This window comes from Daphnia pulicaria, chromosome 8, assembly GCF_021234035.1.
Source record: "Daphnia pulicaria isolate SC F1-1A chromosome 8, SC_F0-13Bv2, whole genome shotgun sequence".
Lineage (NCBI taxonomy): Eukaryota > Metazoa > Arthropoda > Branchiopoda > Diplostraca > Daphniidae > Daphnia > Daphnia pulicaria.
In genome coordinates, this window is record NC_060920.1 from 14,945,827 (window position 1) to 14,971,310 (window position 25,484).

A 25,484-nucleotide genomic window follows, 5' to 3' on the forward strand; every position below is an offset into this window, starting at 1 on the left:
GAAATGTCAAACACTTGACAGGAACACTTTTTCACATTTCACATTGGAACAATTTCATATAGGTCAATTTTACTATATATTTAGTAAGAAATTAAATTCAAACTTACCTGTAATACCTAATGTAGCATACAGCAAATACTCCCACAGACTCTTACACTGACAATAGACAGCATATATTTCAGCTACTTAATTTATCTGTAGGCCCTACCAACTCCCTCCCATATATTTTTTTACTGACTGATGAACACCTATCACAATGGATTTTAGATTATAATCTAAAATCCATTGTGATAGGTTTTTATTACTATAGTAATGGCTTTATGATTTCCTGTAGTTAAAAATTATAAATCAAAGAGTGAAAGAACTAATACGTGTCACGTGATTCGTGCCCCAAACCCAATAAGTTTCAGCAAACTGACGACCCCAAAGTCCATTTTCTTTAAAAAAAACAGGAATAACTTTGAATAAATGACTTATTGAATCTGATTATAATCTTTCATTGAAAAGGAAGGCACAGTGGTTTCTCCTAACAGAAGCGGCCATGCTTCTAACTAACACACACACACACTTACACTTGGTTTCAAAACACTATAGTATACTATTCATAAAACCAAAAGTCCTGCGAGGATAAACAATAGCCCGTCCAACCAACGTTTCTTGCTGCAACTTTTGTTTGGTGCGTCGTAGCTTTTTTAATTCGTTCTCATATTGGTGTGTAAAAGGCTTTTTGTTTATGTTTCAATTTTCCAAGAACAACATGATACGAAATAATTAAAAAGAGTTAAGTACTGTACGAGCCATGTACAGTGTACAGATAATATGATCTAGTTAAAAGAATTTTGAAACAAGGAAAGAAAAGTTTGAACATAAAATATGTAAAATAATTCATTTAGAATTTAGTATGAACTTGTAATTAATTGAATATATTTCACAGAAATTTTCCACCACCCTGTAAAGAAAATGAAATTTTAAAAAATTGCGGTAAATTGATCCAATAGAGTTGATCGAAATATAGAACAATTGCTGCAAGATTTAAGATATCTGTTGCGTGGTTTTATTTTCGTAGTAGAATTCACATCCCGGGACCAATTCTGGTTGGGCGCATGTGTACATGCTCTCACTGAATACTGAAATTTTTTGTAGAGAAATAAGAAATTGTAAAATTTTGGAAGAAAAACTTAAAAATAATGGGTTATAGTCATGTTTTATTATTATCATACGTAATGCGAACTTACCGGTTCCCGGCGCACACGGTTGAACGAAATCCTGCCATCCAGTTTCAGTGTAGTATACACACTGATGGAAAACACCGCAGTCGTCCGGATCAGCATTATATCCTTCTCTTTTGCAGTAATAACTGGGTGGATGTATTGTTGCAATCGACGTTATTGGGAGAGTAGTTGTTGTAGTTGTTGTTGCCCGAGTAGTAGTTGTTGTCGGAGTAGTAGTGGTTGTCCGAGTAGTAATTGTGGTCGGAGTGGTTGTTGTTGTTGGAGTAGTTGTTGTCGTCGTCGTAGTAGTGGTTGTCGGGGTGGTTGTCCGAGTAGTAGTTGTGGTCGGAGTGGTTGTTGTTGGAGTAGTTGTTGTCGTCGGAGTAGTAGTGGTTGTTGGGGTGGTTGTCCGAGTAGTAGTTGTGGTTGGAGTGGTTGTTGTTGGAGTTGTTGTTGTCGTCGGAGTAGTAGTGGTTGTCGGGGTGGTTGTCCGAGTAGTAGTTGTGGTCGGAGTGGTTGTTGTTGGAGTAGTTGTTGTCGTCGGAGTAGTAGTGGTTGTCGGGGTGGTTGTCCGAGTAGTAGTTGTGGTCGGAGTGGTTGTTGTTGGAGTAGTTGTTGTCGTCGGAGTAGTAGTGGTTGTTGGGGTGGTTGTTGTTGTTGGAGTAGTCGTCCGAGTAGTAGTTGTCGTCGGGGTAGTTGATGTAAATGTTGTTGCGCATGGATTAGTTGGCATAAGATTAGTTGGACCATTCATGGCATCGATAACTGTTTTGGTCAAAATGAATGTTGTTCCATAGCAAAGGCCGCGGAAATCGTCAGTGTCCATGTCCCAAATTAGTGCACCACCCAAATTCATAGCAGCAATCATTTGACCCTACATAACAGAGAAAACAAATATGTGAAATTTTTTCGCATCCCTCAAAATGAATTCCAACCTTTGTTCTCAATGACTGTTGATCATCGTATCCTATCCAAAGATTTCCCTTGACTGCATAGGGAGATTGATAACACGAATCACGAACAACTGTCCATCCAGATTCATATTTGAACTTCTCGCAAATCTGAAGGTAATGGAATTGTTTAATAACTTGTATCATTGCCTTCATAATTACAGCCTTACCTCATTAAAACCCCATGTTCCATTTTGTCTAGTGTACGGTCCGTCGGGAATAGGAAGAGCAGCTGGTGCATAGAAGCCGTTTACGGAAGGATTGTCAAGAACAAATCCGCGACCATAAAGTGGCATACCAAAGATAATTTTAGAACGAGGTACACCATTCGAAATCCAGTAATTGATCGTCCAGTTCTAAAAAAATTCAAAATTGAGCGTTTGATGATTCAGCTACGTAAGTTTCTGTTTCTAATAAGAAAGCAAATGTTAAGTTTAAACACCTACCGCGTTCAAAATATTGTCAGTTCCTTTGTCGACATAAGGATTTGAGAATAACGGAGAATTCAAACCAGTGTACGGCTCCCAGGCCCCATGATAGTCATAGGTCATAACATGGACCTGATCCAAAATACTGAAAAAAAGCGTTTCAGTTAATAATATGATGTCTTTGCGAAAGAAACCATTATAAAGTGATTTACCTCGCTACCGCTGGAATATCGTATGCGCTGTCAATTGTCGACTTTCCAGGAGGAACAGCAGCTGTAAGCAGCCAACCGTACGGGGCAAAAGCATTTCTCAATTCTTGAATCATGCTGACGAAATTTTGCTGCAATGGGAAAAAGCTTTTTGTTTATCACATTCTCCTCATTCCTGCACAAAACACACACACAACTTTAGTACTTTACCTTATCAGATGGGATTCCTCCTCTATTAGCTGGATATTCCCAGTCGAAATCTAGACCATCAAAGCCATATTTCCTAATGAAGTTCACTACGGAATTAACGAAGATTGATCTTTTGGCTGGATCAGAAACCATCTGAAAGAAGATTATTTTCAGTTTTGAATACACCACAAGTAAATTTTTAGACTAACCACTGAGTACTTTTCAGAGCCTTCATTCCATCCACCTGTATAAAGATGAAATGAGTTTTGCTTGAAGAATTTAGCTTATATACCAATTCAATACTCATTACCAATTGCGACAAGCGCTTTCATCGACGGGTTTTTGCTTTTCAGTCCAGTGAAACGATACAAAGCTCCCTTTCCACCGCCTTCGTAAAGGTCGTTCCAAGGATCGAGACACTGAATTGTGTTGTCCGTTCCGAGTCCTGTGAATCCGTAAATGATGTGGGTGCAGAGGTTGGTATCAATGTCCTCTACATCGAATTTTCCGTTTCCTGGTCGATACACTGCCCATGTACCATAGTAGCACACCATCTTTTTCTTCATTGAAGGAGGAGTTGCAGTAGTTGTGCTTACGGATGTAGTTGTTAATGTAGTATCAGTTCTACAAGGATAACTCGGACTTGGCATGAGGTTAGTTGGCCCGTTCATGGCATCGATAACTGTTTTGGTCAAAATGAATGTTGTTCCATAGCAAAGGCCGCGGAAATCGTCAGTGTCCATGTCCCAAATTAGTGCACCACCCAAATTCATGGCAGCAATCATTTGACCCTTGAGTTAAAACAAAGAAGAAAAGAACACATCAATAACTTATTGCATGTTTAAAAACCGCAAGAAATAAATTCGAACCTTAGCCCGCAATGACTGTTGGTCATCGTATCCTATCCAAAGATTTCCCTTGACTGCGTAAGGAGACATGTAGCATGAGTCACGAACAACTGTCCATCCAGCTTCATATTTAAGTTTCTCGCAAATCTGACGATACATTTTTAAAAATTATTTTACTTTTTAAAAAATCGGTAACTTTAGAATCCTGAAAATGAATTTACCTCGTTATATCCCCATGTTCCATTTTGCCTCGTATAGGGTCCATCGGGAATAGGAAGAGCGGCTGGAGCATAGAAGCCATTTACAGACGGATTGTCAAGAACAAATCCGCGACCATAAAGTGGCATCCCGAAAATGATTTTAGAACGAGGTACGCCATTCGAGATCCAGTAGTTAATTGTCCAGTTCTAGGAAAACATACAAAATTAAGCATTTAAGGGTTGCTCCGTTCTTTGATAAAATAATTGTCAGATTTCTAACATACCGCATTCAAGATATTGTCAGTTCCTTTATCGACAAGATTGTTTGAGAACAACGGAGAATTCAAACCAGTGTACGGCTCCCAGGCCCCATGATAGTCATAGGTCATAACATGGACCTGATCCAAATTACTAAACAAAAGTGTTTCAGTTCAGTTCAGTGTTCAGTATAAATCTTTGTGAAAGAAACCATTATAAAGTGATTTACCTCGCTACCGCTGGAATATCGTATGCGCTGTCAATTGTCGACTTTCCAGGAGGAACAGCAGCTGTAAGCAGCCAACCGTACGGGGCAAAAGCATTTTTCAGTTCTTGAATCATGCTGACGAAATTTTGCTGTTATAGAAAATAAAACCTAGCGTTTACTACTTTTCACTTCTGCGCAAAGCATATAGAACTATAGTGCTTACCTTGTCAGAAGGGATTCCGCCTCTATTAGCTGGATATTCCCAGTCAAAGTCAAGTCCGTCGAAATTGAATTTTTTTATAAAATTCACTACGGAGTTGACAAATACCGCTCGTTTGGCAGGATCAGACACCATCTGAAATAAATTAACTTTTCATTTAGTAATAAAATTGAAAAAAAGGTGTATTCCCAACTTACCACAGAGTATTTTTCGGACCCTTCGTTCCATCCACTATCATATAAAACACATCAAAAATTGCTTTAATATTTTCTGAGTGAAAAATTAGTACAATAAAAAAATCCTACCCAATTGCGACAAGCGCTTTCATCGACGGTTTTTTGCTTTTCAGTCCAGTGAAACGATACAAAGCTCCCTTTCCACCGCCGTCGTAAAGGTCGTTCCAAGGATCGAGACACTGAATTGTGTTGTCCGTTCCGAGTCCTGTGAATCCGTAAATGATGTGGGTGCAGAGGTTGGTATCAATGTCCTCTACATCGAATTTTCCGTTTCCTGGTCGATACACTGCCCATGTACCATAGTAGCACACCATCTTTTTTTGGGAATCTGATTTAAAAATATATATGAGCTGGTTTATATGCAGAGAATATCGTGAATCAACAAATTAAGGTGAATGTATACAAAAGATATTTTTAATGAATATAATTACAAACTTACGTGCAACCATCAAAACACTGCAAAGAACTAATCCAAAAATGAGGAATCTCATTTTTTCTTCTTCTATTGAGTGTACTCTGCTTAATTTTACTATTCCCAGTATAAGGGAAATGTAACCTTAACAACAATTATATCGATTTCTGTTTCCAGGTAGTATATTAGGCCTCCTGCAGTGCTAAAATATATTGCGACTAATAAGTTTTGGGGGGAGTCACCATGCACTTATATATCCGTAAATGAACATATATTGCGCTAGCTAATCTAGTCCACATAAAGGTCTTCATCTTATCGTGTATAAAAATTTGAATAACGTTGGTTTCAATTTTCTAAGCCAAATAATTACGCGTACATATAGAATTTCACAATCTATGTGCGTGCGTGCTGGGTGTAAAATAGTAGCTTACGAAACAGCGTGTCTAATTACGTAAATTCGTAACAAATAAATACCGTACTATCGTAAGGCTTAAAATTTGATAAAATTTAGGAAGGTTGTCATATAAAACTCCTAAGCTTATTGGATTACAGTGTTTTGCGGTCGGCTGCGTTTTGTAAGTAGCGGTAGTGCAATCTTAGTTGGTTTAATGCTCACAGACAAGTGCAAAGCCTACTGCAGAACCAAGAGGGGGCCGGTGGTCAGTCGTTGTGGCGGCAGCTCCCTCTTGATCATAAATTTTCTAGCTTTGCACTTTGCTTTTAGAGATTAAAGTTAAATTATAATTGAATTTGAAAATCTTTCAACAATTTTGATTAATAAATTGTGAAACACAGGTGGTTTGCCCTAACAAATAATCAGAATGCTTAAAATTGCAAACAATAATACATTTTCCTTGAAGCTACAATGGACACTGCAGCATAAAATAGTTAAAGAAAATGTGCAAGACCAATTGAAATGTTTTACCAGCATGTTTTATCTAATATCAACATGATGGTTTTCTACATCAACTTGTGATTTCCTGCAGGAAAATCAACACTGTAGTAATTTTATGACAAGCAACTTATACTTATGTTTATTTCACAATTTAGGACTTCGATTATTAAATGTTTTTCAAATTCAAAAATGTTTCAAATTTAATCTCAAAAAGCAAATAGGAAATAGGAAATGTTGTGTGTATCAAGATGTTTTCGAAAACTTTAAACATTTAAAAATAATATCTTTATCACTTAATTATTTCATGTTGAATTTTACCTTTAGCTGAATTTCGAATGCCATTATTCCGTTTTGCCTCTTATCTTAAACTTCAAATTTCGTTTTCGAAACAAAACAGCTCAGACGACGCTTCTCTTCTATACTTATACTAGCTTACGTTGAGAGACTGAGTAAACAGCAGTAAAAATGCCGAAATAGAGGGGGAAACAAAACTCCCCGTAATAAATGAAATGTCAGATCTTTTTAAAAAATCTAGGATTTTAGACCTGTCACTTGAGAAACACACCGTGAAACACATATTAGTGTGTGATTTTATTTCCCTTAATGGCTACTTTAATTAACAGCCAAAAAGCATCGGTAGCAGTAAAGCTCGGAAAGTTTTGCGAAACAGGAAACTCCGCGCGCTTTTCTTAATCAAGCTTAGCCCTTTACGGCCTTAATCAAGTAGTAAAGTTGAAATGATTGCGCATCATCACTGCATGTTTTAGTTATTTGTGAGAGGTAACTTGGTACAGAAATATACAAGTGATTGCGAGCCGACGAGTACTAGAGTCGAGTATTAGCATTTGCTTGCGACTTGAGGTCATTTTTCCGTACTCTCCTAGGAATTTTTAAAACTTTACATTAGATCCTTTCAGTTTCAGATAGGAAGTTTATCTGTATTTATTTTGCTTGAGCCGCAGAGCCGAAAAACCATGATTAGTCACGAACATTTTTGAATTATGTCATTTAAAACTCCTCTATCGGAGAGATTTGACATCTTATGTTTGGCCATCTAGCGGAAGTAGCATCAATGGGATACTGCAGCCGACGGATCACTTGGTCTGGCGATTCTGTTAAACTTTCATTGTCATCATGGCGGCCACAAAAACTTTGGATGACAAATCTATCTGGGAAGGAGATGTATGTATTTTGCATCAATTGACAATTACAATTGATAATCACTAATTGTATTTTTGATAATAAAATGGTTTTTCATTATGTTTCAATAGGAATCCCTGGGGGAGGAAGTTCTTAAGATGTCAACTGAAGAAGTTGTCAGTCGAACCCGGTTACTCGACAATGAAGTTAAAATTATGAAAAGCGAGGTGATGAGAATCTCTCATGAATTGCAAGCACAAAAAGAAAAAATCAAGGAGAATACTGAAAAGATCAAAGTCAACAAGACATTGCCCTATTTGGTTTCTAATGTGATTGAATTGCTTGACGTTGACCCCCAAGATCTCGGTGAAGAAGATGGAGCAAATGTGGACCTTGATTCACAACGGAAGGGAAAATGTGCTGTTATCAAAACATCAACACGACAGGTAAATATCTTCATAAAAAAAATTACTAATTGCATTTGTAAGCCAATATGTCAATGGTTTACCATTTGTTTACCCTTCCATAGACTTATTTCCTGCCCGTTATTGGTCTGGTGGATGCTGAGAAATTAAAGCCAGGAGACTTGGTTGGTGTTAATAAAGATTCATATCTTATTCTTGAAACTCTTCCAGCTGAATACGACTCCAGAGTAAAGGCTATGGAAGTGGATGAAAGACCTACAGAACAGTATTCTGATGTTGGTGGTCTTGATAAACAAATCCAAGAGGTATTCAGTGATTTCTACTTCTAAAAAAATCTGTTGACTAAATCACTTTCTAGTTAATTGAAGCAGTAGTCCTTCCAATGACTCACAAAGAAAGATTTGTAAATCTTGGCATCCAGCCACCCAAAGGTGTTCTCCTGTATGGTCCACCAGGAACTGGTATAAAGCATATTATTCATCTATGGTCAAACCCTTTTTAAATTTTCCATTGTGTTGTAGGCAAAACATTGTTGGCTCGTGCCTGTGCTGCTCAGACAAAATCTACTTTCTTGAAGTTGGCTGGTCCTCAGTTAGTTCAAATGTTTATCGGTGACGGTGCCAAATTGGTACGAGATGCGTTCGCCCTGGCTAAAGAAAAAGCACCAGCTATTATCTTCATCGATGAGCTTGATGCTATTGGTAAGTTCTTCATAAAAGATCTTTTTCCAAAAGAAGCAGCTTTCATCATCCTTGTTCGTAGGAACAAAGCGTTTCGATTCTGAAAAGGCAGGAGATCGTGAAGTGCAGCGCACTATGTTGGAATTACTCAATCAATTGGACGGTTTCAGCTCTACTACTGACATCAAGGTGGAATATTCAATTTCAATTCTTGAAAACTATCTGTTAATTCATTTCTATTTTCAGGTGATTGCCGCCACGAACCGAGTGGATATTTTAGATCCTGCTCTGCTCCGTTCTGGTCGTTTGGATCGTAAAATTGAATTCCCTCATCCGAACGAAGAAGCTCGTGCTCGCATCATGCAAATTCATTCCCGCAAAATGAACGTCTCTCCCGATGTTAACTTTGAGGAACTCTCTCGTTCAACTGAGGATTTCAACGGCGCCCAATGCAAAGCTGTCTGCGTTGAAGCTGTAAGTAGCCGTTCGTTATACTATTTAACCGCATCATTGGCTAACGAATGGCATCTCGTGTATTCTTCTCTAGGGCATGATCGCCTTACGCCGCGAAGCCACTATGGTTACTCATGAAGACTTCATGGACGCGATTGTCGAAGTCCAAGCTAAGAAGAAGGCTAATTTGAATTACTATGCTTGAATAAATCGTCCTTTGTTTTGCCACTTTACTTTAATTCGTTGGGAACCATTTGATCGAATATTTAAATCTACCATTTCGTACATCTAAATTTCAAAACATAACAGAGGTGCCAGACAATCATAAAACAAAAATTCTCCGTCAAGAAATAATATTTTTCATAGATTCCTGTCTGGCTGATGATGGTGGTTCTCCTCGATGTTTATATACATCTAGCTAAAGCGCTATAGTTGAAGTTGAGCCAGCTTGTGTTTTTTATTCAAGGGTCGAGGGTCGTATTTATTCCAGCAAGGTTCTCAGTCGACTTGGTAGGTGGTCTATTCCCCTTGACATTCGAGAAAAGAAAAACAAATCCATTGGCCAGTTAATCGATGCAAACCAACCACCTCCGTCTCTTCTTTCTAACCCCCCTGAGGCTCTTTTATCATTCCTACTACCGATACTTTCCAATAAATATTACATTCGGATAACAGCAATTTTTTCGAGGGGATCGTCTGTGTTTAGGAGAGAGAGAGGGGGGACTAGAAATGACGTGATCTTTTTTTTAGAAAGGGAAGGGCTGAAAGACATGGGTGATGAATAAAGTTAGGAAAAGGGTAAAGAAAAATCCGTCCGGTTCCTGTATGCGCAATTAGTATTCAAACATTCAACAAATATTTCTCGGAAACATTCTCAGACGCTACCATAGCGACGAGGCTCCAGCCTCCAATTACCAAAAGCTTTCACAACACGGGGTGAAAGAAAATGGCGATTAATAAAAGAAGAACTCAACATGTGGATTTTCATCGTGAACTTGTATCTCATTTCCCCGATATTAAATAGGACGACTCATATCTCTTTCGAAACAGGCAAGTCAGCAGTTGATACAAATGGACGCGCTATAGAAAGTTGACCCGTTTGACGCACGGTGTGATCATGTCCTCTTGAGGGCCAGTTCACCAACGTTCGTGAGTTCAAGGAGAGAAATAAGCGCTCCGTCCGTCGTTATACAGAGAAACTGCAAGCGACGGGAAAAGAGAGAAATCTTTAAAAAATAGTCACCGTGAGGGGAAATACAAACGAGACAAAAAGGAAGAAGAGCGCCAAATGGGCGACGATGTGTTTCCGTGCAAGTGCCAGACTAAATGCGCAGCACCGGCAGGTTGGGTTATTGACTGTCGACTCCAGTCGCCTTATCAATAGTCTCCTCTCCAGTTACCCCACAACACACCTGCACGTTGATATACGACGCAGTTTACGTGAGAAACAACCAAAAAGTGGTTCGGTCGGGTCCCCCCTAAAACCAAACTTGAACCTTTGACAGTTCTGCTGAATATTTTTCTCTTGCGCCAACTGATGCCCCTTTTGTTTCGTCCAACAACAACTTGAGAGCGCGTGTAAACCTATCCGCCGAGTGATTTAAATGAACAGCAACAACAACAACGGCGAGAACAACCTGACGTTGGCATTTCTCCTTTTTGGCTGGGCGACAATGGGGAGGAAAAATTTAAAAAAAAGGAACGCTGTTGCGCGGATCTCAGCAAATATTATCGCCATTACGCCCGTGTGACTTTTGGCCCTCCCAAACTGTTTTCACTATACAACAACGCGCATACGAGCGAGGATAATAAATTGTGTCAAAAACGATGACGCATCTTTTGCACAGCTCTGCAAAAGTTCTGGATTTTTGTTTTCTCGCTCACGAAACGAGCCAACGGACGGACGGACGGAACACACAACGTCTGCAATTTGTTTGTTCAGACTCGTGAATTTACATGCGTGCCTGTCGATAGGGAAAAGAGTTGACCCCAACTTGTCAAAACAAAATCATGTTACGTACCAAACGACTTGAAGGTGAAGTTCTGCAGTCTGCACAAAAACACCTTTTTTTCTCAGCTATCCCCTATCCTAAAGTTACGAAACAAATTCTAGAAATCTCTTTCTTTTTTTCTTTTCTTTTTCTACTTCGAAAGAGTAACGCAGACTTCTTCAAGTCTGGGTAAGGAATGGGGTTAAAACCGTTCGTTAGGGGAGAAAATTTTCTCTGCATATATTTTGTGCGGTTCACTCCTCAGAGAGATATTATGGATTGCCTCGAGGGCTTTTTTAGTTGAGTTTTTACCGCTACGGAATATTGGAGCAAGTTTATAGTTTACAGGTAACAAAGTAGGCCTATTTTTGTAAACATGATGTGAAAAGACTTGTCTCCAAGTGTCGGGTATTTCCCATATTACGTAATGCTGTAATGTGCATGCACAGGTGTACAATGGTCAACCCATAGGTGTGAAGCTCATTGAAATTAGGTTTGATAATTAAGCGACATTCCGACATTCTGTGTATTGGTGTTGTATAAACTTAACTGCGCAAATGTAAACATTAGACTGGCGCAACCGTAACGAGATATCAAAACAAGGGGTATGAAATGATTGCCATAGTGTGTCACCAGTGTGTCACGGTCAGCTCAGGTGCAAAGCCTGTCAAACCAATGAATTGCAACTCACAATTTGTTGTTTGATCACTGAAGGTTAATATTCTACAGGCTGGATTACTAATTTCCCATGCTGGTAACTATGTGTGAAGTGTGCAATAGTTTTACAATGCCTATGTAATGATGAGAAAGCTTTATGAGCGGCAAGATAAGCTTGGCTTTGTCGGTGCAGTTTAATCCACCATTTTAACGTGCAACAGGAAAAGTACTGCATAGATTTGTTTGGTGTAATTTATTTACTCTCCGTGAACTCAGTTGAAGTAAAGTTTTTTTTTTATTTGGCGGCACCTTTGATTGCAGTTGAAGAACTACTTTTTTTCCTGAAGTAACGAGAAATGTCGAAATGTGATTTTCATAAAAGGCCAGTGACTAATATGATGTATAAAGTAAAGTAGTTCCGTGCAGAAAATCGCAAATTTATCGCCAATTATATATGTTAATTGCGTTTTTTGTACAATAGAAACAAACTTATTTTCAATAAAAAAAAATCACGTAAATGCAGAATAGAATGCAGACTGTACTACAATGAAACAATGGAAATGTGACACATTTTTTTGCTTCATTACTAGAATCCTAAAATGTATTGATGAAATAGTCTTCTGTCTTTTGTTTTGTTATCCGTAATAGTTCTCGCATCCTGGAACCTTTTGTGGAAAGTCGCAAACGTCTATCTTGGCATTGAAAACTAAAGGAAACGAGATATTAAAATGTAAGTTGTGGAACAACTGACGAGTGCCGACATGGCTTTAAAATTTTGTTTTACCCGTTCCCGCTGCACAGTGCTGGGTGTACACAAGCCATCCGTTACTTGCTTGGGTTATGCATTGGTAAAATATCCCACAGTCGTTTGGATCGGCGTTCAGGCCTTCTTTCTTACAAACGGAATTAGGTTCCGAAGTCGTTCCACCTGATGATGCCTGTTGACATGTTGCCAAAACATATTGGTCATATAAAATAAGTTCTTATTGAATTCTCGTCAGATTTTGTTGCGTACCGTAGTGGTTACTGGGGGAGCTGGAGTGCCAGTAGGAACAACACAAGTGCAAGAAGGAGTCGAGGGTGGAGTCGAGGTAATTGTGGGAGTCGGGTTAGTACTTATTTTAGTAGTAGTTGTACTAGGAGCGGCTGTTGTAGTTGTAGGAACTTTATTAGGAGTAGTAGTTTGGATAGTAGTAGGCTTAGTAGTAGTATCAGGAGGAGGTGGTGGTGGGACATAACCTGATGCACAAGGGTTAGTTGGCATGAGGTTTGTAGGTCCGTTCATGGCCTCAACAATCGATTTTGTCAAGATAAAAGGTGTTCCATGACAGTATCCTCTGAAGTCGTCAGTTTCTATCGACCAGGTAAGAGCGCCTCCTAGATTCATGGCCGCGATATACTTACCCTGTTTTAGTGGGAAGGAAACTAATGTCAATTTTCTGTAAAAAAAAAATTAATCAATACAAAAATTCTACCTTATTCCTTAAAGATTGCTCGTCATCATAGCCAATCCATAAATTGTTCTTGTAGGCGTATGGTGTTTGATAGCAAGAGTCTCTAACCACAGTCCAAGTACCGTCGGCTTTGAATTTCTCGCAAATCTGATTAAGTGAAAAACGAAATCGATAAGTTCAGTTAATACACGGAACATCACAGCGCTTTTTCTCCCAGCTATTTTGCTTACTTCATTGTATCCCCATGTGCCGGCTTGTTGTGTGTAACTATACGCAAGTAATATTTTTAAATGTCTGATTATTTCGATTTTTTAAAAAATGATTTCAATAATATACGTACGGTCCAGCCGGGATAGGATTAGCAGCGTTTGCATAGAAACCATTTTTAGCTGAATTATCTAGCTGGAATCCGCGACCGTAAAGTGGCATACCCATAATAATCTTAGAGGGAGGTACTCCATTTGAAAGCCAGTAATAAATTGTCCAGTTCTGTGTCCGTTTTATCGCCAAATAGAAACATTTAGTTATTACTTTAAGTTTTGAAGAAATTGTTACTACATTTAGATTAGACTCACCGCATTCAAAAATTGGTTGTCCATTGTAAGATCGTAGTTGGGGTTGGCGTACAAAGGCGCATTCAGTCCAGTATAAGTTTCCCAGCTTCCGTGGTAATCATAATTCATGACATGAACCTGATCCAGGATACTAAAAGAAGCGTAGAAATGCACTAAACTGAAACTAATTGTATTGCGCTTGATCGTTTACCCTGCTAAGGCCGGAATATCATACGCAGAATCAATTGTCGACTTTCCAGGAGAAACAGCAGCTGTAAGCAACCAACCGTATGGCGTAAATGCATTTTTCAATTCGCGAATCATACTGATATAATTTTGCTGAAAATGAAATCAAATATTAGTTCGTCTCCAACTTAAATCCAGTATCATTTGAGATATCGGAAAATAAAGATTTACCTTGTCCGAAGGAACACCACCTCTATTTGCAGGATATTCCCAGTCAAAATCCAAGCCATCAAAGTTATATTTCTTAATGAAATTAACCACCGAGTTAACAAATGTAGCTCTTTTTGCGGGGTCAGACACCATCTTTAAGAGCGAAACAAAAATAAAATTTGTTTTTGCTACGTCTTATGAAATTTATCGGTCTAAAAACGAAACTTACTCTTGAATATTTTTCTGATCCTTCGTTCCATCCTCTAAAAATAAAAAATTTGCCGCAATCAATTTTATGTACAAAATTTTTTAATGTTAAATATTGTTAAATATACGGTAACTAACCCAATGGCTATCAGGGCTTTCAAATTCGGGTTTTTTTGTTTCAACCCGGTGAATCTTAGGAAAGCTCCTTTGCCCCAGTTGTCGTAGAGATCGTTCCAAGGATCCAAAGGTATCATGGTGTTATCGGTACCAAGTCCAGTGAATCCGTAGATGATGTGCGTGCAGAGGAACGGGTCAATTTGCTCAACGTCAAACTTGCCATTTCCCGGCCGATAGACCGCCCAGCTTCCGTAATAGCACACCATGCTTTTTCCTCCAGCTTCGTTATTATCAAACAGAGATCATAATTTAAAATTTTGATTTCTTAAAGTACATAACGAACTTTACCCTACCTTTAGGTTCAACTGCAGCGCCATTCGAAAAGTGAATAGCAACTGCAAATACGCAGCACGCTAATAAGCCTACTACCTTCATTTTTCTAGTAAAATCTGTAAATTAAATAATACAATGTTATTTTAAACTTTAATGCCAATATATCAGGCGTTGAAAACCTACAAGCAACGACGACAATTATTTTTACTGATTTAATATTTGAGCAAAAATTTACTTACCAGCCTATCCACTCGACGAAGTATAACGAAAAAATTCTGTCGGTCTGTTGTGAAGGGATTTCTTATCCACGTGATTTCAAATTGACGACTGTGTGTAACGGCACAAATAATGCCCTTTTTATTCCCGTGAAATGTCAAGATTATTGCCTCTTTCAGGTGTTTTCACACTTGTTTACAGTTAAGATCGAGAAGATATGGTCGGATATAGTTAATATGGGAAAAGGAGAAGGATTCAAATCCCAGCGGTCCTTTGTGAGAATTGCATCGCTTTTCTTCATCCAATTTTTATTTCGTTGCATGTCGTCACAGTATGAAATAACCTTATCTATTGGAATGCACCCAAACACCTGTAAGGGAAAGAGGATATACGGATATTCAGCAATCATTTAGTGATTTCAAACCTTGATGGTTGCCTTGATATCTTATTTTATGACTTTAAGGCTTAACATATTCCAGAAGATTAACTGATCACGTCATTACTTAGTATTACAATAAACTATAACGGGTACGTTGTTTCGCAAATAACAAATGCTGTATAAAGTTAGCCGTAGCTGTAAAAATCCATAGCTTGCATGCCGAAAGGGATAGACATACAGCTGATTCTAAAGGTTAAAGATATATAGGTTACTGGGTAATGTAAGGGGATGCAAGGGTAGGCCTGAGTATCACAATTCTTTCTGCGGACGTTCGATGTCTATCGCTTGATGATCCCTATGAAAGCAATAACAAATAATCCCCCGTAAAAATGTCATCAGAATTAGTCGGATACACTAAATACTTTAAGCAGACTCAAATATTTTCACCGATATTTTCCCAGCGCCTAGCTGACTACCGCGCGTAAAACTGAAGACATATTTATTACACGAGATCATACTATAGATTATACCTGACCTTAAGAAAATGATAAGACCAATCAAACAACTAAAATCAAATTTTTTGACCTTTTGTTAAAGTAAAACAGTAAATCACTAACAAATATTTGTTGATGTCAGAGTTCATCCTTTAATAAAGATGGTATAAATTTCAATGGATAAGAATGAGCTTAAGAGAAATGTCAAACACTTGACAGGAACACTTTTTCACATTTCACATTGGAACAATTTCATATAGGTCAATTTTACTATATATTTAGTAAGAAATTAAATTCAAACTTACCTGTAATACCTAATGTAGCATACAGCAAATACTCCCACAGACTCTTACACTGACAATAGACAGCATATATTTCAGCTACTTAATTTATCTGTAGGCCCTACCAACTCCCTCCCATATATTTTTTTACTGACTGATGAACACCTATCACAATGGATTTTAGATTATAATCTAAAATCCATTGTGATAGGTTTTTATTACTATAGTAATGGCTTTATGATTTCCTGTAGTTAAAAATTATAAATCAAAGAGTGAAAGAACTAATACGTGTCACGTGATTCGTGCCCCAAACCCAATAAGTTTCAGCAAACTGACGACCCCAAAGTCCATTTTCTTTAAAAAAAACAGGAATAACTTTGAATAAATGACTTATTGAATCTGATTATAATCTTTCATTGAAAAGGAAGGCACAGTGGTTTCTCCTAACAGAAGCGGCCATGCTTCTAACTAACACACACACACACTTACACTTGGTTTCAAAACACTATAGTATACTATTCATAAAACCAAAAGTCCTGCGAGGATAAACAATAGCCCGTCCAACCAACGTTTCTTGCTGCAACTTTTGTTTGGTGCGTCGTAGCTTTTTTAATTCGTTCTCATATTGGTGTGTAAAAGGCTTTTTGTTTATGTTTCAATTTTCCAAGAACAACATGATACGAAATAATTAAAAAGAGTTAAGTACTGTACGAGCCATGTACAGTGTACAGATAATATGATCTAGTTAAAAGAATTTTGAAACAAGGAAAGAAAAGTTTGAACATAAAATATGTAAAATAATTCATTTAGAATTTAGTATGAACTTGTAATTAATTGAATATATTTCACAGAAATTTTCCACCACCCTGTAAAGAAAATGAAATTTTAAAAAATTGCGGTAAATTGATCCAATAGAGTTGATCGAAATATAGAACAATTGCTGCAAGATTTAAGATATCTGTTGCGTGGTTTTATTTTCGTAGTAGAATTCACATCCCGGGACCAATTCTGGTTGGGCGCATGTGTACATGCTCTCACTGAATACTGAAATTTTTTGTAGAGAAATAAGAAATTGTAAAATTTTGGAAGAAAAACTTAAAAATAATGGGTTATAGTCATGTTTTATTATTATCATACGTAATGCGAACTTACCGGTTCCCGGCGCACACGGTTGAACGAAATCCTGCCATCCAGTTTCAGTGTAGTATACACACTGATGGAAAACACCGCAGTCGTCCGGATCAGCATTATATCCTTCTCTTTTGCAGTAATAACTGGGTGGATGTATTGTTGCAATCGACGTTATTGGGAGAGTAGTTGTTGTAGTTGTTGTTGCCCGAGTAGTAGTTGTTGTCGGAGTAGTAGTGGTTGTCCGAGTAGTAATTGTGGTCGGAGTGGTTGTTGTTGTTGGAGTAGTTGTTGTCGTCGTCGTAGTAGTGGTTGTCGGGGTGGTTGTCCGAGTAGTAGTTGTGGTCGGAGTGGTTGTTGTTGGAGTAGTTGTTGTCGTCGGAGTAGTAGTGGTTGTTGGGGTGGTTGTCCGAGTAGTAGTTGTGGTTGGAGTGGTTGTTGTTGGAGTTGTTGTTGTCGTCGGAGTAGTAGTGGTTGTCGGGGTGGTTGTCCGAGTAGTAGTTGTGGTCGGAGTGGTTGTTGTTGGAGTAGTTGTTGTCGTCGGAGTAGTAGTGGTTGTCGGGGTGGTTGTCCGAGTAGTAGTTGTGGTCGGAGTGGTTGTTGTTGGAGTAGTTGTTGTCGTCGGAGTAGTAGTGGTTGTTGGGGTGGTTGTTGTTGTTGGAGTAGTCGTCCGAGTAGTAGTTGTCGTCGGGGTAGTTGATGTAAATGTTGTTGCGCATGGATTAGTTGGCATAAGATTAGTTGGACCATTCATGGCATCGATAACTGTTTTGGTCAAAATGAATGTTGTTCCATAGCAAAGGCCGCGGAAATCGTCAGTGTCCATGTCCCAAATTAGTGCACCACCCAAATTCATAGCAGCAATCATTTGACCCTACATAACAGAGAAAACAAATATGTGAAATTTTTTCGCATCCCTCAAAATGAATTCCAACCTTTGTTCTCAATGACTGTTGATCATCGTATCCTATCCAAAGATTTCCCTTGACTGCATAGGGAGATTGATAACACGAATCACGAACAACTGTCCATCCAGATTCATATTTGAACTTCTCGCAAATCTGAAGGTAATGGAATTGTTTAATAACTTGTATCATTGCCTTCATAATTACAGCCTTACCTCATTAAAACCCCATGTTCCATTTTGTCTAGTGTACGGTCCGTCGGGAATAGGAAGAGCAGCTGGTGCATAGAAGCCGTTTACGGAAGGATTGTCAAGAACAAATCCGCGACCATAAAGTGGCATACCAAAGATAATTTTAGAACGAGGTACACCATTCGAAATCCAGTAATTGATCGTCCAGTTCTAAAAAAATTCAAAATTGAGCGTTTGATGATTCAGCTACGTAAGTTTCTGTTTCTAATAAGAAAGCAAATGTTAAGTTTAAACACCTACCGCGTTCAAAATATTGTCAGTTCCTTTGTCGACATAAGGATTTGAGAATAACGGAGAATTCAAACCAGTGTACGGCTCCCAGGCCCCATGATAGTCATAGGTCATAACATGGACCTGATCCAAAATACTGAAAAAAAGCGTTTCAGTTAATAATATGATGTCTTTGCGAAAGAAACCATTATAAAGTGATTTACCTCGCTACCGCTGGAATATCGTATGCGCTGTCAATTGTCGACTTTCCAGGAGGAACAGCAGCTGTAAGCAGCCAACCGTACGGGGCAAAAGCATTTCTCAATTCTTGAATCATGCTGACGAAATTTTGCTGCAATGGGAAAAAGCTTTTTGTTTATCACATTCTCCTCATTCCTGCACAAAACACACACACAACTTTAGTACTTTACCTTATCAGATGGGATTCCTCCTCTATTAGCTGGATATTCCCAGTCGAAATCTAGACCATCAAAGCCATATTTCCTAATGAAGTTCACTACGGAATTAACGAAGATTGATCTTTTGGCTGGATCAGAAACCATCTGAAAGAAGATTATTTTCAGTTTTGAATACACCACAAGTAAATTTTTAGACTAACCACTGAGTACTTTTCAGAGCCTTCATTCCATCCACCTGTATAAAGATGAAATGAGTTTTGCTTGAAGAATTTAGCTTATATACCAATTCAATACTCATTACCAATTGCGACAAGCGCTTTCATCGACGGGTTTTTGCTTTTCAGTCCAGTGAAACGATACAAAGCTCCCTTTCCACCGCCTTCGTAAAGGTCGTTCCAAGGATCGAGACACTGAATTGTGTTGTCCGTTCCGAGTCCTGTGAATCCGTAAATGATGTGGGTGCAGAGGTTGGTATCAATGTCCTCTACATCGAATTTTCCGTTTCCTGGTCGATACACTGCCCATGTACCATAGTAGCACACCATCTTTTTCTTCATTGAAGGAGGAGTTGCAGTAGTTGTGCTTACGGATGTAGTTGTTAATGTAGTATCAGTTCTACAAGGATAACTCGGACTTGGCATGAGGTTAGTTGGCCCGTTCATGGCATCGATAACTGTTTTGGTCAAAATGAATGTTGTTCCATAGCAAAGGCCGCGGAAATCGTCAGTGTCCATGTCCCAAATTAGTGCACCACCCAAATTCATGGCAGCAATCATTTGACCCTTGAGTTAAAACAAAGAAGAAAAGAACACATCAATAACTTATTGCATGTTTAAAAACCGCAAGAAATAAATTCGAACCTTAGCCCGCAATGACTGTTGGTCATCGTATCCTATCCAAAGATTTCCCTTGACTGCGTAAGGAGACATGTAGCATGAGTCACGAACAACTGTCCATCCAGCTTCATATTTAAGTTTCTCGCAAATCTGACGATACATTTTTAAAAATTATTTTACTTTTTAAAAAATCGGTAACTTTAGAATCCTGAAAATGAATTTACCTCGTTATATCCCCATGTTCCATTTTGCCTCGTATAGGGTCCATCGGGAATAGGAAGAGCGGCTGGAGCATAGAAGCCATTTACAGACGGATTGTCAAGAACAAATCCGCGACCATAAAGTGGCATCCCGAAAATGATTTTAGAACGAGGTACGCCATTCGAGATCCAGTAGTTAATTGTCCAGTTCTAGGAAAACATACAAAATTAAGCATTTAAGGGTTGCTCCGTTCTTTGATAAAATAATTGTCAGATTTCTAACATACCGCATTCAAGATATTGTCAGTTCCTTTATCGACAAGATTGTTTGAGAACAACGGAGAATTCAAACCAGTGTACGGCTCCCAGGCCCCATGATAGTCATAGGTCATAACATGGACCTGATCCAAATTACTAAACAAAAGTGTTTCAGTTCAGTTCAGTGTTCAGTATAAATCTTTGTGAAAGAAACCATTATAAAGTGATTTACCTCGCTACCGCTGGAATATCGTATGCGCTGTCAATTGTCGACTTTCCAGGAGGAACAGCAGCTGTAAGCAGCCAACCGTACGGGGCAAAAGCATTTTTCAGTTCTTGAATCATGCTGACGAAATTTTGCTGTTATAGAAAATAAAACCTAGCGTTTACTACTTTTCACTTCTGCGCAAAGCATATAGAACTATAGTGCTTACCTTGTCAGAAGGGATTCCGCCTCTATTAGCTGGATATTCCCAGTCAAAGTCAAGTCCGTCGAAATTGAATTTTTTTATAAAATTCACTACGGAGTTGACAAATACCGCTCGTTTGGCAGGATCAGACACCATCTGAAATAAATTAACTTTTCATTTAGTAATAAAATTGAAAAAAAGGTGTATTCCCAACTTACCACAGAGTATTTTTCGGACCCTTCGTTCCATCCACTATCATATAAAACACATCAAAAATTGCTTTAATATTTTCTGAGTGAAAAATTAGTACAATAAAAAAATCCTACCCAATTGCGACAAGCGCTTTCATCGACGGTTTTTTGCTTTTCAGTCCAGTGAAACGATACAAAGCTCCCTTTCCACCGCCGTCGTAAAGGTCGTTCCAAGGATCGAGACACTGAATTGTGTTGTCCGTTCCGAGTCCTGTGAATCCGTAAATGATGTGGGTGCAGAGGTTGGTATCAATGTCCTCTACATCGAATTTTCCGTTTCCTGGTCGATACACTGCCCATGTACCATAGTAGCACACCATCTTTTTTTGGGAATCTGATTTAAAAATATATATGAGCTGGTTTATATGCAGAGAATATCGTGAATCAACAAATTAAGGTGAATGTATACAAAAGATATTTTTAATGAATATAATTACAAACTTACGTGCAACCATCAAAACACTGCAAAGAACTAATCCAAAAATGAGGAATCTCATTTTTTCTTCTTCTATTGAGTGTACTCTGCTTAATTTTACTATTCCCAGTATAAGGGAAATGTAACCTTAACAACAATTATATCGATTTCTGTTTCCAGGTAGTATATTAGGCCTCCTGCAGTGCTAAAATATATTGCGACTAATAAGTTTTGGGGGGAGTCACCATGCACTTATATATCCGTAAATGAACATATATTGCGCTAGCTAATCTAGTCCACATAAAGGTCTTCATCTTATCGTGTATAAAAATTTGAATAACGTTGGTTTCAATTTTCTAAGCCAAATAATTACGCGTACATATAGAATTTCACAATCTATGTGCGTGCGTGCTGGGTGTAAAATAGTAGCTTACGAAACAGCGTGTCTAATTACGTAAATTCGTAACAAATAAATACCGTACTATCGTAAGGCTTAAAATTTGATAAAATTTAGGAAGGTTGTCATATAAAACTCCTAAGCTTATTGGATTACAGTGTTTTGCGGTCGGCTGCGTTTTGTAAGTAGCGGTAGTGCAATCTTAGTTGGTTTAATGCTCACAGACAAGTGCAAAGCCTACTGCAGAACCAAGAGGGGGCCGGTGGTCAGTCGTTGTGGCGGCAGCTCCCTCTTGATCATAAATTTTCTAGCTTTGCACTTTGCTTTTAGAGATTAAAGTTAAATTATAATTGAATTTGAAAATCTTTCAACAATTTTGATTAATAAATTGTGAAACACAGGTGGTTTGCCCTAACAAATAATCAGAATGCTTAAAATTGCAAACAATAATACATTTTCCTTGAAGCTACAATGGACACTGCAGCATAAAATAGTTAAAGAAAATGTGCAAGACCAATTGAAATGTTTTACCAGCATGTTTTATCTAATATCAACATGATGGTTTTCTACATCAACTTGTGATTTCCTGCAGGAAAATCAACACTGTAGTAATTTTATGACAAGCAACTTATACTTATGTTTATTTCACAATTTAGGACTTCGATTATTAAATGTTTTTCAAATTCAAAAATGTTTCAAATTTAATCTCAAAAAGCAAATAGGAAATAGGAAATGTTGTGTGTATCAAGATGTTTTCGAAAACTTTAAACATTTAAAAATAATATCTTTATCACTTAATTATTTCATGTTGAATTTTACCTTTAGCTGAATTTCGAATGCCATTATTCCGTTTTGCCTCTTATCTTAAACTTCAAATTTCGTTTTCGAAACAAAACAGCTCAGACGACGCTTCTCTTCTATACTTATACTAGCTTACGTTGAGAGACTGAGTAAACAGCAGTAAAAATGCCGAAATAGAGGGGGAAACAAAACTCCCCGTAATAAATGAAATGTCAGATCTTTTTAAAAAATCTAGGATTTTAGACCTGTCACTTGAGAAACACACCGTGAAACACATATTAGTGTGTGATTTTATTTCCCTTAATGGCTACTTTAATTAACAGCCAAAAAGCATCGGTAGCAGTAAAGCTCGGAAAGTTTTGCGAAACAGGAAACTCCGCGCGCTTTTCTTAATCAAGCTTAGCCCTTTACGGCCTTAATCAAGTAGTAAAGTTGAAATGATTGCGCATCATCACTGCATGTTTTAGTTATTTGTGAGAGGTAACTTGGTACAGAAATATACAAGTGATTGCGAGCCGACGAGTACTAGAGTCGAGTATTAGCATTTGCTTGCGACTTGAGGTCATTTTTCCGTACTCTCCTAGGAATTTTTAAAACTTTACATTAGATCCTTTCAGTTTCAGATAGGAAGTTTATCTGTATTTATTTTGCTTGAGCCGCAGAGCCGAAAAACCATGATTAGTCACGAACATTTTTGAATTATGTCATTTAAAACTCCTCTATCGGAGAGATTTGACATCTTATGTTTGGCCATCTAGCGGAAGTAGCATCAATGGGATACTGCAGCCGACGGATCACTTGGTCTGGCGATTCTGTTAAACTTTCATTGTCATCATGGCGGCCACAAAAACTTTGGATGACAAATCTATCTGGGAAGGAGATGTATGTATTTTGCATCAATTGACAATTACAATTGATAATCACTAATTGTATTTTTGATAATAAAATGGTTTTTCATTATGTTTCAATAGGAATCCCTGGGGGAGGAAGTTCTTAAGATGTCAACTGAAGAAGTTGTCAGTCGAACCCGGTTACTCGACAATGAAGTTAAAATTATGAAAAGCGAGGTGATGAGAATCTCTCATGAATTGCAAGCACAAAAAGAAAAAATCAAGGAGAATACTGAAAAGATCAAAGTCAACAAGACATTGCCCTATTTGGTTTCTAATGTGATTGAATTGCTTGACGTTGACCCCCAAGATCTCGGTGAAGAAGATGGAGCAAATGTGGACCTTGATTCACAACGGAAGGGAAAATGTGCTGTTATCAAAACATCAACACGACAGGTAAATATCTTCATAAAAAAAATTACTAATTGCATTTGTAAGCCAATATGTCAATGGTTTACCATTTGTTTACCCTTCCATAGACTTATTTCCTGCCCGTTATTGGTCTGGTGGATGCTGAGAAATTAAAGCCAGGAGACTTGGTTGGTGTTAATAAAGATTCATATCTTATTCTTGAAACTCTTCCAGCTGAATACGACTCCAGAGTAAAGGCTATGGAAGTGGATGAAAGACCTACAGAACAGTATTCTGATGTTGGTGGTCTTGATAAACAAATCCAAGAGGTATTCAGTGATTTCTACTTCTAAAAAAATCTGTTGACTAAATCACTTTCTAGTTAATTGAAGCAGTAGTCCTTCCAATGACTCACAAAGAAAGATTTGTAAATCTTGGCATCCAGCCACCCAAAGGTGTTCTCCTGTATGGTCCACCAGGAACTGGTATAAAGCATATTATTCATCTATGGTCAAACCCTTTTTAAATTTTCCATTGTGTTGTAGGCAAAACATTGTTGGCTCGTGCCTGTGCTGCTCAGACAAAATCTACTTTCTTGAAGTTGGCTGGTCCTCAGTTAGTTCAAATGTTTATCGGTGACGGTGCCAAATTGGTACGAGATGCGTTCGCCCTGGCTAAAGAAAAAGCACCAGCTATTATCTTCATCGATGAGCTTGATGCTATTGGTAAGTTCTTCATAAAAGATCTTTTTCCAAAAGAAGCAGCTTTCATCATCCTTGTTCGTAGGAACAAAGCGTTTCGATTCTGAAAAGGCAGGAGATCGTGAAGTGCAGCGCACTATGTTGGAATTACTCAATCAATTGGACGGTTTCAGCTCTACTACTGACATCAAGGTGGAATATTCAATTTCAATTCTTGAAAACTATCTGTTAATTCATTTCTATTTTCAGGTGATTGCCGCCACGAACCGAGTGGATATTTTAGATCCTGCTCTGCTCCGTTCTGGTCGTTTGGATCGTAAAATTGAATTCCCTCATCCGAACGAAGAAGCTCGTGCTCGCATCATGCAAATTCATTCCCGCAAAATGAACGTCTCTCCCGATGTTAACTTTGAGGAACTCTCTCGTTCAACTGAGGATTTCAACGGCGCCCAATGCAAAGCTGTCTGCGTTGAAGCTGTAAGTAGCCGTTCGTTATACTATTTAACCGCATCATTGGCTAACGAATGGCATCTCGTGTATTCTTCTCTAGGGCATGATCGCCTTACGCCGCGAAGCCACTATGGTTACTCATGAAGACTTCATGGACGCGATTGTCGAAGTCCAAGCTAAGAAGAAGGCTAATTTGAATTACTATGCTTGAATAAATCGTCCTTTGTTTTGCCACTTTACTTTAATTCGTTGGGAACCATTTGATCGAATATTTAAATCTACCATTTCGTACATCTAAATTTCAAAACATAACAGAGGTGCCAGACAATCATAAAACAAAAATTCTCCGTCAAGAAATAATATTTTTCATAGATTCCTGTCTGGCTGATGATGGTGGTTCTCCTCGATGTTTATATACATCTAGCTAAAGCGCTATAGTTGAAGTTGAGCCAGCTTGTGTTTTTTATTCAAGGGTCGAGGGTCGTATTTATTCCAGCAAGGTTCTCAGTCGACTTGGTAGGTGGTCTATTCCCCTTGACATTCGAGAAAAGAAAAACAAATCCATTGGCC

The 25,484-nt window shown here is 38.2% G+C and overlaps 4 protein-coding genes across 8 annotated transcripts; 2 read left to right on the forward strand and 2 right to left on the reverse strand.

Moving 5' to 3' along the window:
• Window positions 1-907: 907 nt before the first annotated feature.
• On the reverse strand, window positions 908-21,554 carry LOC124312042 (probable chitinase 10). Of its 4 annotated transcripts, none has more exons than XM_046776450.1 (25): window positions 21,355-21,554; window positions 20,985-21,243; window positions 20,877-20,910; window positions 20,683-20,814; window positions 20,481-20,608; window positions 20,278-20,404; window positions 20,015-20,200; window positions 19,815-19,940; window positions 19,497-19,736; window positions 5,027-5,268; window positions 4,919-4,952; window positions 4,725-4,856; window positions 4,523-4,650; window positions 4,320-4,446; window positions 4,057-4,242; window positions 3,857-3,982; window positions 3,298-3,778; window positions 3,197-3,231; window positions 3,009-3,140; window positions 2,802-2,929; window positions 2,608-2,734; window positions 2,332-2,517; window positions 2,147-2,272; window positions 1,236-2,085; window positions 908-1,127 (listed from the first exon to the last, which is right to left on the reverse strand). In XM_046776450.1, the coding sequence occupies exons 1-25, from the start codon at window positions 21,404-21,406 to the stop codon at window positions 1,033-1,035; spliced, it is 4,419 nt and encodes a 1,472-aa protein (XP_046632406.1). In that variant the 5' UTR covers window positions 21,407-21,554; the 3' UTR covers window positions 908-1,032. The 4 variants fall into 4 exon arrangements, with proteins under 4 accessions (XP_046632406.1, XP_046632409.1, XP_046632407.1 ...); XM_046776453.1 differs by lacking the exons at window positions 4,725-4,856; window positions 4,919-4,952; window positions 5,027-5,268 and adding exons at window positions 18,967-19,098; window positions 19,155-19,189 and having other exon boundaries at window positions 1,236-1,456; window positions 1,610-2,085; window positions 19,256-19,736; XM_046776451.1 differs by lacking the exon at window positions 5,027-5,268 and having other exon boundaries at window positions 4,919-4,953; window positions 19,256-19,736.
• Window positions 7,311-9,195, forward strand: LOC124312128 (26S proteasome regulatory subunit 6A-B). Its single transcript, XM_046776614.1, has 8 exons — window positions 7,311-7,446; window positions 7,536-7,850; window positions 7,934-8,134; window positions 8,188-8,290; window positions 8,351-8,530; window positions 8,592-8,698; window positions 8,756-8,983; window positions 9,057-9,195. Exons 1-8 carry the CDS (start codon window positions 7,399-7,401, stop codon window positions 9,165-9,167), a joined length of 1,293 nt encoding a protein of 430 aa, XP_046632570.1. The 5' UTR covers window positions 7,311-7,398; the 3' UTR covers window positions 9,168-9,195.
• LOC124312099 (acidic mammalian chitinase-like) lies at window positions 12,045-15,239 on the reverse strand. Of its 2 annotated transcripts, none has more exons than XM_046776568.1 (13): window positions 14,911-15,239; window positions 14,692-14,787; window positions 14,360-14,618; window positions 14,244-14,277; window positions 14,036-14,167; window positions 13,830-13,957; window positions 13,640-13,769; window positions 13,405-13,553; window positions 13,295-13,331; window positions 13,086-13,211; window positions 12,626-13,015; window positions 12,395-12,551; window positions 12,045-12,316 (listed from the first exon to the last, which is right to left on the reverse strand). In XM_046776568.1, the coding sequence occupies exons 2-13, from the start codon at window positions 14,771-14,773 to the stop codon at window positions 12,246-12,248; spliced, it is 1,695 nt and encodes a 564-aa protein (XP_046632524.1). In that variant the 5' UTR covers window positions 14,774-14,787; window positions 14,911-15,239; the 3' UTR covers window positions 12,045-12,245. The 2 variants fall into 2 exon arrangements, with proteins under 2 accessions (XP_046632524.1, XP_046632525.1); XM_046776569.1 differs by having other exon boundaries at window positions 12,395-12,548; window positions 14,911-15,153.
• A 1,714-nt stretch (window positions 21,555-23,268) lies between the features above and the next one.
• LOC124312127 (26S proteasome regulatory subunit 6A-B) lies at window positions 23,269-25,153 on the forward strand. Its single transcript, XM_046776613.1, has 8 exons — window positions 23,269-23,404; window positions 23,494-23,808; window positions 23,892-24,092; window positions 24,146-24,248; window positions 24,309-24,488; window positions 24,550-24,656; window positions 24,714-24,941; window positions 25,015-25,153. The coding sequence occupies exons 1-8, from the start codon at window positions 23,357-23,359 to the stop codon at window positions 25,123-25,125; spliced, it is 1,293 nt and encodes a 430-aa protein (XP_046632569.1). The 5' UTR covers window positions 23,269-23,356; the 3' UTR covers window positions 25,126-25,153.
• Window positions 25,154-25,484: the final 331 nt, after the last annotated feature.

What these genes read in the sequence shown, in the direction of transcription:
- LOC124312127 (XM_046776613.1), top strand. Translation starts at nt 23,357, where the DNA reads ATGGCGGCCACAAAAACTTTGGATGACAAATCTATCTGGGAAGGAGAT. An exon ending in GTATGGTCCACCAGGAACTG is followed by an intron (nt 24,249 to 24,308) that starts GTATAAAGCATA and finishes ATTGTGTTGTAG; the next exon opens with GCAAAACATTGTTGGCTCGT. An exon ending in GCTCTACTACTGACATCAAG is followed by an intron (nt 24,657 to 24,713) that starts GTGGAATATTCA and finishes TTCTATTTTCAG; the next exon opens with GTGATTGCCGCCACGAACCG.
- LOC124312099 (XM_046776568.1), bottom strand. Translation starts at nt 14,773, where the DNA reads ATGAAGGTAGTAGGCTTATTAGCGTGCTGCGTATTTGCAGTTGCTATT. An exon ending in AAAGCCCTGATAGCCATTGG is followed by an intron (nt 14,278 to 14,359) that starts GTTAGTTACCGT and finishes TTTTATTTTTAG; the next exon opens with AGGATGGAACGAAGGATCAG. An exon ending in GTGGTGTTCCTTCGGACAAG is followed by an intron (nt 13,958 to 14,035) that starts GTAAATCTTTAT and finishes TTTCATTTTCAG; the next exon opens with CAAAATTATATCAGTATGAT.
- LOC124312128 (XM_046776614.1), top strand. Translation starts at nt 7,399, where the DNA reads ATGGCGGCCACAAAAACTTTGGATGACAAATCTATCTGGGAAGGAGAT. An exon ending in CGATGAGCTTGATGCTATTG is followed by an intron (nt 8,531 to 8,591) that starts GTAAGTTCTTCA and finishes CCTTGTTCGTAG; the next exon opens with GAACAAAGCGTTTCGATTCT. An exon ending in GCTCTACTACTGACATCAAG is followed by an intron (nt 8,699 to 8,755) that starts GTGGAATATTCA and finishes TTCTATTTTCAG; the next exon opens with GTGATTGCCGCCACGAACCG.
- LOC124312042 (XM_046776450.1), bottom strand. Translation starts at nt 21,406, where the DNA reads ATGAGATTCCTCATTTTTGGATTAGTTCTTTGCAGTGTTTTGATGGTT. An exon ending in AAAGCGCTTGTCGCAATTGG is followed by an intron (nt 20,911 to 20,984) that starts GTAGGATTTTTT and finishes TTTATATGATAG; the next exon opens with TGGATGGAACGAAGGGTCCG. An exon ending in GAACATGGGGATATAACGAG is followed by an intron (nt 19,941 to 20,014) that starts GTAAATTCATTT and finishes ATGTATCGTCAG; the next exon opens with ATTTGCGAGAAACTTAAATA.